General features: G+C 40.6%; 1 protein-coding gene across 1 annotated transcript; it reads left to right on the forward strand.

Moving 5' to 3' along the window:
• Positions 1-644: 644 nt before the first annotated feature.
• LOC139848901 (uncharacterized) lies at positions 645-2,171 on the forward strand. Its single transcript, XM_071838582.1, has one exon. It carries the CDS (start codon positions 645-647, stop codon positions 2,169-2,171), a length of 1,527 nt encoding a protein of 508 aa, XP_071694683.1.
• The last annotated feature ends 10,246 nt before the right edge of the window (positions 2,172-12,417 follow it).

Genomic DNA, 12,417 nt, shown 5'->3' on the forward strand with positions numbered 1-12,417 from the left:
GATATCTATATATTACAAATAATTATAATTATTCACATAAAAATAATGAAAAAAATCAGTATTAAATGTCATAAAACTTTCTATTTTACTCTTATTTATTACTATCAAACTTTTAAAACATGTTTGTTTAGTGAGACTGTTGAATATGATGATAAAACTGATATTTATTAAACATAGTTCCCCCTTTATGGCCTAAGTGAGCTAACTCGCAATACTAGTTGACTAATATCAAGGAGACAACTCGCTTTGCTAGTTGTCAAAGTCGTGCATGAGAAATCCTTGTGACCACAAAGGGGCAAGTCGTACTTCCTCATGGTTCTAATAAAAACTAATAGCCGATATAATACATATACATATTAGCTGTATTCATCTAATGTAAATTGAGATAAGAATTAGATAATTATAGAAAAGATTGTGTCAAACCAAATCCCAAAATATGAGATTTGGCTGTTAGGAGAATGAGTCTAGATTATTCCATTCACTTGTATAAATACAGATCATAAAGAATATGAAAGACACGGTCGACATTCTTATATGGTATCAGTAATTGGTACGATCATCCACTAAAAATTTTCCCATCTTCATCCCAAACAAAACCTTCTTCTTTACTACATCTATATCGACATTTTTATTTTCTCCTCATCATGTCTGATACACAACGTCTTCACTCTGCAGTCACTGTGAATAATATTCCCAACTCGATCCCTATAATTCTCGAACTCAAAAACGGTAAGTATGAATCATGGGCCGAACTATTTCAGATTCATTGCCGTGCGTTTATGGTGATAGATCATATTCTTCCTGCAACCCAAACAACGGACTCTTCTGAATCTTCGTCTGTTCAAACAACCACCGCACCAACCTCTACAGACACCGAACAACGGAATCGTCTCGATGCTATCATCCTACAATGGATATACGAGACGATTTCTGCTGAATTGCTTGGTACTGTTCTCATACCTGGATCGACTGCCCAAGAAGCTTGGGAACGCCTCAAAAATATTTTTCATGACAATCGTCATACGCGGGCGGTTCACCTTACACATGAGTTCACTAATACTCGTCTAGACAATTTTCCTAACATGTCAGCGTACTGCCAGGAACTCAAAAACATTGCCGATCAACTCTCCAACGTTGGTCCAAAGATCGATGATGACCGCCTTGTTCTACAGCTCGTCACCGGGTTGAACGAATCCTATGACACCATCGCATCTCAAATTAATCATATGGATAAGTTACCCACATTTTATGAGGCGCGTTCTAAATTGATACTTGAAGAAAGTCGAAAATCGAAGCAAGCAACTCAATCATCCTCCAGTTCCGGTACCGCACTGCTTTCGGTTACTCCGCAGGAACCGGTGAAAACAACATCACCATCATACACCAACCCTCGCAACGGACAATATAATCGAGGCAGAAATTATAATCGTGGGAACTATCGTGGTAGGGGCGGTTATGGAAGAGGACGTGGTGGCATGAATTATTCAGGGATAAACCAGAATTATTTTAGACCATATCCGAATGCAAGCTCCCATTCTGCTAATGGCCCATACTCCTATAATGGACCGCAACATCAGTGGCAGGCCAATACTTGGACTGGGCAGCAACAACCTTGGAATCCTCCTCCCTGCCCGTACCCAACCTCTTCCTGGCCCAGGCCCAACTCGTCTCATGGGCAGGCTGGGCTGCTTGGCCCAAGACCACAAAATCCAGGTTATGCACACTCTTCTTCTTTGCATACTCCCACCGATATTGAGTCCACTATGTACACGATGAGCTTGCATCCACCCGAAGATAATAATTGGTACATGGACACCGGTGCATCATCTCACATGACAGGATCACAAGGTAAACTTATGTCTTATGTTCACTCGGGCCACCCGAAATATATTTTAGTTGGTAATGGTAATCGGCTTCCTATAAACGGTTTCGGTTACTCTTATATATCCTCTCCTCGCAAACCGTTACTCTTATCTAATATCCTTTATGCTCCTCAACTTATTAAAAATTTAATTTCTGTACGTCGTCTTACAACTGATAATTGTATTTCTATTTCTTTTGACCCTTTTGGTTTTACTGTGAAGGATTTTCTGAAGGGGACCACCATCCTACGGTGTAATAGCACCGGCGACCTTTATCCACTCCACACTTCCATGATGCGACAACTGTAGAGACCCGTCCTAATCCATCCGGACGAAGTCCATATCGATTACAAACGATTCACAACAGTTGATTACATCGCGAGGTAATTGACCTCTATATGATAAATTTTATAAACATTGCATTCGTTTTTAAAAGACAAACTTTCGTTACATCGACAGTTGACAGGCATGTAAAGCATTTCATAATATATCCAAATATAATTGACTTAATAATAATCTTGATGAACTCAACGACTCGAATGCAACATCTTTAGAAATATGTGTAGCGACCCCGACAAATCGTCAAGTGACGGCGTCGGCTACGTGGGTCCCATTACCTGATTATAAGTCTTTAAAATAACGTTTGACCGAAAATATGTCGCATACAATTCATAAAGGATGTTCCAATGTTTAAAAAAGTAATTCCCAAGACAAGTACATAACAGAAGTTATTATTCATATGAAACACGCGCGACATAGTTTAAAATAGCCAAAAAGACGCTCCACGTATGCAAGTATACTCGACATCCAACGCAAATATCAAAAAGTATGTGCGGAAGCATGTATCACTTAAGTTCAAGGACCTGAGAAAAACATAGAGAATCTGTCAACGAAAACGTTGGTGAAATCATAGGTTTAAGTAAGTAAATGAGTAATAGTAAGTTGAACCACAAGATTTGCAACATCGATAAAGCCATAGTACATTCTAAAAGTTAATATTCACGAGCACCCAATTATCAAAGCTTAACGTTCCGTCCGATGAATACCCCATCAATTAGTGCTAGAACAACACTGTTCCCGAAAGTATATTTCATTCGTAAACGGTAGCGAACCGTTTGAATGAGGGTTTGTCAAACCCATATGGCCATATAACATAAGTTCTCGCTTACACCATCTGATGTAACTAATGATAATCGGATTGAGGATTTTCGTTCTAAACTCGTATGTAGAATGTTTGTTTTCCCGTTCTTGTGTTCACTTAGTTCAAAAGAATCGTTTATGTTTTCTCATCCCAAAAGTAAGTTTAAAAGAGTAAAAGTGGGACTATGATCTCACCTTGAGTGCACGAGTAGTAAAGTACTTCAACAAGTAACGTGTGCAAAGAACAATGCTAGTCTTGACCTAAACAATAGGTTGTATCAATAACGGTAAACACGATAGGTCAAAGATGTTCAATTAGTCCTATGGCTCGTTACGACTCAATCATAATAGCATGTGAATCAAATTGTCATGTTTCATGCAAGGTACAAGTATAAAAACATGTTAGAACGATTGCACAAATATTTGGTTAAGTTTGATTAAAAGTCAACTTGGTCGGGTCAAAGTCAACAGAAAAGTCAACGGGGTCGGGTTGGATATCCGACAATTTTTCTAAGTTACATAATCATATATGAGCATGTTGGCCAAGTTTCATGTTAATCGGAAGTCCGTAGCATAGCAAACATTTTCATGTCAAATGACCAAGCGAACAGCCAGTTTTAGCTATATGGGACGGCGTCCTGGGAAGCTAGACGGCGTCCCGGTTTGAAGTCTGGGACGGCGTCCCGATAAGCTAGACGGCGTCCCGGCTTGAAGGCTGGGACGGCGTCCCCAGATGCTAGACGGCGTCCCGGCTGTTTTCCAGGCCCTGTTGTTTGCTGCAACTCTAAGTGCACGAACCAACAATCAAACTAACCCAAATTACAAACCGCAAACAATTAGAACATGTATTTTATATCACCGGAAAGGTAATTTGACGAGGAAAACACCTAGACACATTTCATCAAGCAATTCAACGCTTACACACCCCAAAATCGCATTTAAACGTTCATAATCAAGGTTCAAGTTCCAAATATGCATTTCATGATTCGGGCAACCAATTTACATGTATGTTATGCCGTTTCGAAGGTAATCAAACACACATTGCAACAAAACACTTAACAACTATATCTCATAGCATTTGACGCATCAAAAGTTCATGTAAAGCTCATCAAACCCTAATCCAAAATCACAAATTCAACAATCTTGCATATGAAACTAATCCATGTCAACCTACATACCAATTTGAAGCTAGCGATGTTAGGAACACAATTAAAACATGAACTTTCATCATTCAACAACATATGAACACCTAAAACTCAAGATTAAGCAAGCATTCTTTCAATATGAACTAGTTACATCAAAATATCAAAAACGAGCTTACAAATCATATAAACAAACTAGACTCGAGCCATAGACACTAATTAACAACCTTATAACTTAAAAATCTCAAGAACACAAGAATTAGTGATTTTAGAAAGTTACCCAAAATTGATGAAATCGGTATGGAAACGAAGAGGAGATCACGAGGAGTTCAAATATGCAATTTGTTTTGATTGAATCCTTCTTGAACGAATTTAGATGATGATTGAAGGTTTGAGGGTTTGAGAGGAAAAGGTGAAGTATTATTTTGGGGAGGTGATAGAATGAATGGAGAGGAAAGAGTTGACTAGTTGACCTAGTCATCTCTTTCTCCATTTGGCAACTTTAGTCCCTCAACTTAGGAAACGGGTACGGGAATTACCTAAACGAGATAATTCAAACGCGTATTAACGAGATGTGTTATAAACATATAACGGAACTTAAATAGTTAAACGGAAAAGTAAATGGAAAAAGGCGGGATGTTACATTACCTACACCTTAAAAGAAATTTCGTCCCGAAATTTAAGTAGGCGTAGTAGTCGTTGTTTCTTCCTCAAGATCTTGGGTTTCCGAATTCACGAATAGATGAGGATACTTCCTTTGCATTTGATCTTGTCTTTCCCAAGTAAACTCGGGTCCCCTTTTGGCGTTCCAACGGACCTTAACAATCGGGATTCGGCTTTGTTTCAATGTCTTGACGGAGGTGTCCACAATTTCAACCGGTTCCTCCACGAAATGAAGTTTGTCATCAATGGTGAGCTCCTCGAGAGGAATGACGATATCGGGTTCGGCAAGACACTTTTTCAAGTTGGATACATGGAAAGTAGGATGAACGGAGCTCAATTGAGGCGGAAGATCTAAACGATAAGCAACGGTTCCAATACGCTCCAAGATTTCGAAAGGACCAATATACCGCGGATTTAGCTTCCCGCGTTTCCCAAAACGGATTACACCCTTCCAAGGTGCGACTTTTAACATTACTCGGTCACCGGCTTGAAATTCAAGATCGTTGCGTCGTTTGTCGGTATAGCTCTTTTGACGACTTCGGGCCGTCCTAAGCCTATCTCGAATTTGAATGATTTTCTCGGTGGTTTCGTGAATGAGTTCGGGTCCGGTGATTTGCACGTCGCCTACCTCGGCCCAACAAAGAGGTGAACGACATTTGCGGCCATATAGCGCTTCAAAAGGTGCGGCTTTAATACTCGCGTGATAACTATTGTTGTAAGAGAACTCGGCGAGAGGTAAGTGCTTGTCCCAAGCTTTTCCGAAATCAACCACGCAAGCTCGTAACATGTCCTCTAAGGTTTGAATTGTACGTTCGCTTTGTCCATCGGTTTGAGGATGATATGCGGTGCTCATATCTAAACGCGTTCCCAACGCTTCTTGCAATGTACGCCAAAATCTAGAAACGAAACGGCCATCTCGGTCGGAGATAATCGATAAAGGTACACCGTGTCGGGCTACGATCTCCTTAATGTAAAGTTGTGCAAGTTTCTCCATTTTGTCCGTTTCTTTCATGGCAAGAAAGTGTGCGGATTTGGTGAGACGGTCAACAATAACCCAAATGGTATCATAACCGCCCGTCGTTTTTGGTAGCTTGGTGATAAAATCCATTGTTATCCTTTCCCACTTCCATTGCGGGATCTCGGGTTGTTGGAGTAATCCGGACGGTCTTTGGTGTTCGGCTTTGACTTTGGAACATGTCAAGCACTTGGAAACATAAGTAGCTACGTCCCTTTTGATGTTCGGCCACCAATATAGTTGTTTAAGGTCGTGGTACATCTTATTGGCACCGGGGTGAATCGAGTATCGTGACTTATGGGCTTCATCTAAAATAAGGCTTCGTAGATTCCCATAACTAGGCACCCAAATTCTTCCGGCGAAATATCGGAGTCCGGTTTCTTTAACTTCGAATCGAGAGGTGAGGACGTTCAAGTGTTCGAGAGAGATGTTTTCATCCTTGAGAGCCTCATCTTGGGCTACCCGAATTTGGCTATTAAGGTTGGTGTGAATGGTGATGTTTAAAGCTCGGACACGGAGAGGCACCGCTCTTTCTTTTCGACTTAAGGCATCGGCTACTACATTTGCCTTCCCGGGATGGTAACGAAGCTCGCAATCGTAATCGTTTAAGGTTTCAATCCACCTTCGTTGTCTCATGTTTAGTTGCTTTTGATCGAATATGTGTTGAAGGCTTTTGTGATCGGTGAAGATAGTACTCTTGGTTCCATAAAGATAGTGTCTCCACATTTTAAGTGCAAAGACAACGGCTCCGAGTTCGAGATCATGTGTCGTATAGTTTCGTTCATGAATTTTGAGTTGTCGAGAAGCATAAGCAATGACTTTCGTTCGTTGCATCAATACACACCCAAAACCATGTTTTGAGGCATCGCAATATACAACAAAGTCATCATTGCCTTCGGGAAGTGACAAGATAGGAGCGGTGGTTAGCTTCGTTTTCAAGATTTGGAATGCGGATTCATGTTCGGTCGCCCAAATGAATTTCTTTCCCTTGTGAGTCAATGCGGTTAGAGGACGTGCAACCAAAGAGAAATTTTCGATGAATCTACGATAGTACCCGGCGAGACCCAAAAATTGACGAATGTGAGTAGGGGTAGTAGGAGTCTCCCATTTGCTAATGGCTTCGATTTTTGTTGGATCGACTTTAATACCTTGGTCACTTACAACATGACCAAGAAATTGAACTTCCTTTAACCAAAATTCACACTTGGAGAATTTGGCATAGAGTTGTTCTTGTCTTAAAAGTTCAAGCACAAGTCGGAGATGTTGTTCGTGCTCTTCTTCATTTTTAGAATAAATCAATATGTCATCGATGAACACGATAACGAATTTATCGAGATACGGTTTGCACACGCGGTTCATAAGATCCATGAACACCGCCGGTGCGTTAGTGAGACCAAATGGCATGACAAGGAATTCATAACTACCATAACGAGTTCGGAAAGCGGTTTTGGAGACATCTTCCCCCTTAACCCTCAATTGATGATAACCCGAGCGGAGATCGATTTTCGAATATACACAAGACCCTTGTAGTTGATCAAAGAGGTCATCGATGCGAGGAAGAGGATATCGGTTCTTAACCGTCAATTTATTTAGTTCACGATAATCAATGCACATTCGTAGGGATCCGTCTTTCTTTTTAACAAACAAAATCGGAGCGCCCCAAGGTGAATGGCTAGGTTGGATAAAACCACGATCAAGTAGTTCTTGGATTTGACTTTGCAATTCTTGCATTTCGGATGGAGCAAGTCTATACGGTGCACGTGCTACGGGTGCGGCTCCCGGAATAAGATCGATTTGGAATTCGACCGGTCGATGAGGCGGAAGACCCGGCAATTCGTCGGGAAATACATCGGAATAGTCACTAACAATTGGCACATCATCGATGTGCTTCTCATCGGACTCGACTTTCTTAACGTGAGCAAGGATCGCAAAACAACCCTTACGGAGCAGTTTTCTAACTTTAAGGCACGAGACGAGGTTGAGTCTGGTGCAACTCTTATCGCCATAGACAATCAATGGTTCACCATTCTCGATAGGAATTCGGATTGCGTGAAGATCGCAAAGAATGTGAGATTTATTTTTGGCCATCCAATTCATACCGATTATTACATCAAAACTCCCTAATTCTATGGGTATCAAGTCAATTTCAAATTCCTTACCCAAAATGTTCAAAGTATACCCCCGGTAATATGTGTCGGCACTTAAGAGTTTTCCGTCGGCCACTTCGATGGAATAAGTAGTATCTAAAGGGTGTGGTGGAGTGCAAAGGGTAGGAGCCAAAGTCTTAGACACAAAACATTTATCGGCACCCGAATCGAATAAGCAAGTAACATAAGAGTTGTTGAGAAGAAACGTACCCGTGACTAGTTCATTGTCATCTCGGGCTTCCTCGGTATTGATGTTAAAGGCTCGACCTCGGTTGCTGGGGTTGGCTTTCTTTTTCGGGCATTCGTTCTTATAATGGCCCGTTTGGCCACATTCGTAACAAGTGACCGTTTTTGGAGGGTTGGGCCCCTTTCGAGCAACGGGGGCGACGCTTGTGCAATTGTTGGCCCTATGACCAACACCTTGGCAACGGTGACAAACTAGCTTGTTACATTCACCGTGATGATGCTTGTGGCATTTGTTGCAAAAAGGTAAGTTTCCGACATAACCCTTCTTGCCGTCGTTGTTGAAAGGCTTTTTGGTGAAGGTGTTGTTGTTGTAGTTGGTTGATGGAGTGGCTTCCCATTTCCTTTTGTTGCCACCCGACTTGTCCTCGGCCTTAGGAGCCGGTACTACGATTTCGTCAACCGTTTCAATTAGTTGGCGAGCCATGTTCATAGCGGCTTGATGAGTAGTGGGTTTGGATGACATCACCCCTTGTTTGATGCTTTTTGGAAGACCGAGCATGTAGAGCTCAATCCTTTGAGATTCGGGGTTAACAAGATTAGGACACATCAAGGATAGTTCGGCGAAGCGTTGATTATAAGCTTTAAGATCGTTTCCGACCGCTTTCAAAGCTCTTAGTTCTTCCTCAAGCTTTCGGGTTTCTTCGCGCGGAAAATATTCAACAATCATCTTTTCCTTTAGATCGGCCCAAGAGAGGGCATGAGCTTCATCGGTACCCACCGATTGAACATAGGTGTTCCACCAAGTGAGAGCAACACCGGAGAACGTGTGGGTGGAGTATTTGACCTTGTCTTGATCCCGACAACCGCTTATGCTAAAGACGGCCTCGGTTTGTTCAAACCAACGAGTAAGCACAACCGGTCCACCGGTTCCATCATAAGTGTGAGGTTTGCACCCCATGAAAGCTTTGTAGGAGCATCCCTCGTTTGAGTTACCGGCCCCATTGTTGTTGTTGTTGTGGTTGTGGTTGTTGTTATTGTTGTTGGAAGAGTGACCGGCCATGGCCGCATCTACGGCGGTAGCTATCATCCGTTCGAGAGCTTGTTCGGGAGTTTCATTGCGGCGTACACGACGAGGAGCCATTGTTCCTTCAAAACAAAAGAATACCGTTGGTTAGTATTCTAAATAATACTAACCGTGATATGGGATAAAGATAAAGAGAAAATTATCCTTGACCCGCCTTAAATTCTTTATGTCATAATGTCGGTATGTTCATATGAGTCACCGTAATATAATTTCCGGGAATTATATTACCCTAATTCATATGTGCATTCGACATTACATCATATAGTCAAGGTGGCGTGTCAATTTAATTATACAACGCAAGATTTAGATAGGATAAGAGTAGATATGAGTAAGAGAGTTCGAGTATAAATGCACAATTTGTCAAATAATTCCTACTTCAGTCTATATGCCGGTTGTAGTCTAGATTCACCTATGTACCCTATGACTCGGGGTGGACACAAATGAACTCTAAATCCCTACAACCAAGGCTCTGATACCAACTGTAGCGACCCCGACAAATCGTCAAGTGACGGCGTCGGCTACGTGGGTCCCATTACCTGATTATAAGTCTTTAAAATAACGTTTGACCGAAAATATGTCGCATACAATTCATAAAGGATGTTCCAATGTTTAAAAAAGTAATTCCCAAGACAAGTACATAACAGAAGTTATTATTCATATGAAACACGCGCGACATAGTTTAAAATAGCCAAAAAGACGCTCCACGTATGCAAGTATACTCGACATCCAACGCAAATATCAAAAAGTATGTGCGGAAGCATGTATCACTTAAGTTCAAGGACCTGAGAAAAACATAGAGAATCTGTCAACGAAAACGTTGGTGAAATCATAGGTTTAAGTAAGTAAATGAGTAATAGTAAGTTGAACCACAAGATTTGCAACATCGATAAAGCCATAGTACATTCTAAAAGTTAATATTCACGAGCACCCAATTATCAAAGCTTAACGTTCCGTCCGATGAATACCCCATCAATTAGTGCTAGAACAACACTGTTCCCGAAAGTATATTTCATTCGTAAACGGTAGCGAACCGTTTGAATGAGGGTTTGTCAAACCCATATGGCCATATAACATAAGTTCTCGCTTACACCATCTGATGTAACTAATGATAATCGGATTGAGGATTTTCGTTCTAAACTCGTATGTAGAATGTTTGTTTTCCCGTTCTTGTGTTCACTTAGTTCAAAAGAATCGTTTATGTTTTCTCATCCCAAAAGTAAGTTTAAAAGAGTAAAAGTGGGACTATGATCTCACCTTGAGTGCACGAGTAGTAAAGTACTTCAACAAGTAACGTGTGCAAAGAACAATGCTAGTCTTGACCTAAACAATAGGTTGTATCAATAACGGTAAACACGATAGGTCAAAGATTTTCAATTAGTCCTATGGCTCGTTACGACTCAATCATAATAGCATGTGAATCAAATTGTCATGTTTCATGCAAGGTACAAGTATAAAAACATGTTAGAACGATTGCACAAATATTTGGTTAAGTTTGATTAAAAGTCAACTTGGTCGGGTCAAAGTCAACAGAAAAGTCAACGGGGTCGGGTTGGATATCCGACAATTTTTATAAGTTACATAATCATATATGAGCATGTTGGCCAAGTTTCATGTTAATCGGAAGTCCGTAGCATAGCAAACATTTTCATGTCAAATGACCAAGCGAACAGCCAGTTTTAGCTATATGGGACGGCGTCCTGGGAAGCTAGACGGCGTCCCGGTTTGAAGTCTGGGACGGCGTCCCGATAAGCTAGACGGCGTCCCGGCTTGAAGGCTGGGACGGCGTCCCCAGATGCTAGACGGCGTCCCGGCTGTTTTCCAGGCCCTGTTGTTTGCTGCAACTCTAAGTGCACGAACCAACAATCAAACTAACCCAAATTACAAACCGCAAACAATTAGAACATGTATTTTATATCACCGGAAAGGTAATTTGACGAGGAAAACACCTAGACACATTTCATCAAGCAATTCAACGCTTACACACCCCAAAATCGCATTTAAACGTTCATAATCAAGGTTCAAGTTCCAAATATGCATTTCATGATTCGGGCAACCAATTTACATGTATGTTATGCCGTTTCGAAGGTAATCAAACACACATTGCAACAAAACACTTAACAACTATATCTCATAGCATTTGACGCATCAAAAGTTCATGTAAAGCTCATCAAACCCTAATCCAAAATCACAAATTCAACAATCTTGCATATGAAACTAATCCATGTCAACCTACATACCAATTTGAAGCTAGCGATGTTAGGAACACAATTAAAACATGAACTTTCATCATTCAACAACATATGAACACCTAAAACTCAAGATTAAGCAAGCATTCTTTCAATATGAACTAGTTACATCAAAATATCAAAAACGAGCTTACAAATCATATAAACAAACTAGACTCGAGCCATAGACACTAATTAACAACCTTATAACTTAAAAATCTCAAGAACACAAGAATTAGTGATTTTAGAAAGTTACCCAAAATTGATGAAATCGGTATGGAAACGAAGAGGAGATCACGAGGAGTTCAAATATGCAATTTGTTTTGATTGAATCCTTCTTGAACGAATTTAGATGATGATTGAAGGTTTGAGGGTTTGAGAGGAAAAGGTGAAGTATTATTTTGGGGAGGTGATAGAATGAATGGAGAGGAAAGAGTTGACTAGTTGACCTAGTCATCTCTTTCTCCATTTGGCAACTTTAGTCCCTCAACTTAGGAAACGGGTACGGGAATTACCTAAACGAGATAATTCAAACGCGTATTAACGAGATGTGTTATAAACATATAACGGAACTTAAATAGTTAAACGGAAAAGTAAATGGAAAAAGGCGGGATGTTACAATATGTCATGAATGACTAGAAGTAATATCTCTAATATGAGCAAATGCACAGCGGAAGATTTCTTTCGTACCTGAGAATAAACATGCTTTAAAGTGTCAACCAAAAGGTTGGTGAGTTCATTAGTTTATCATAAAGAATCATTTCATAATTTTAATAGACCACAAGATTTCATACTTCCATTTCTCATAATCATACGTCCCATGCATAGAGACAAAAATATCATTCATATGGATTGAACAACTGGTAACTGACATTCACAATATGCATATAAGAATATCCCCATCATTCCGAGATCCTCCTTCGGACATGATATAAATTTCGAAGTACTAAAGC

The sequence above is a fragment of the Rutidosis leptorrhynchoides genome, chromosome 5, assembly GCF_046630445.1.
Source record: "Rutidosis leptorrhynchoides isolate AG116_Rl617_1_P2 chromosome 5, CSIRO_AGI_Rlap_v1, whole genome shotgun sequence".
Lineage (NCBI taxonomy): Eukaryota > Viridiplantae > Streptophyta > Magnoliopsida > Asterales > Asteraceae > Rutidosis > Rutidosis leptorrhynchoides.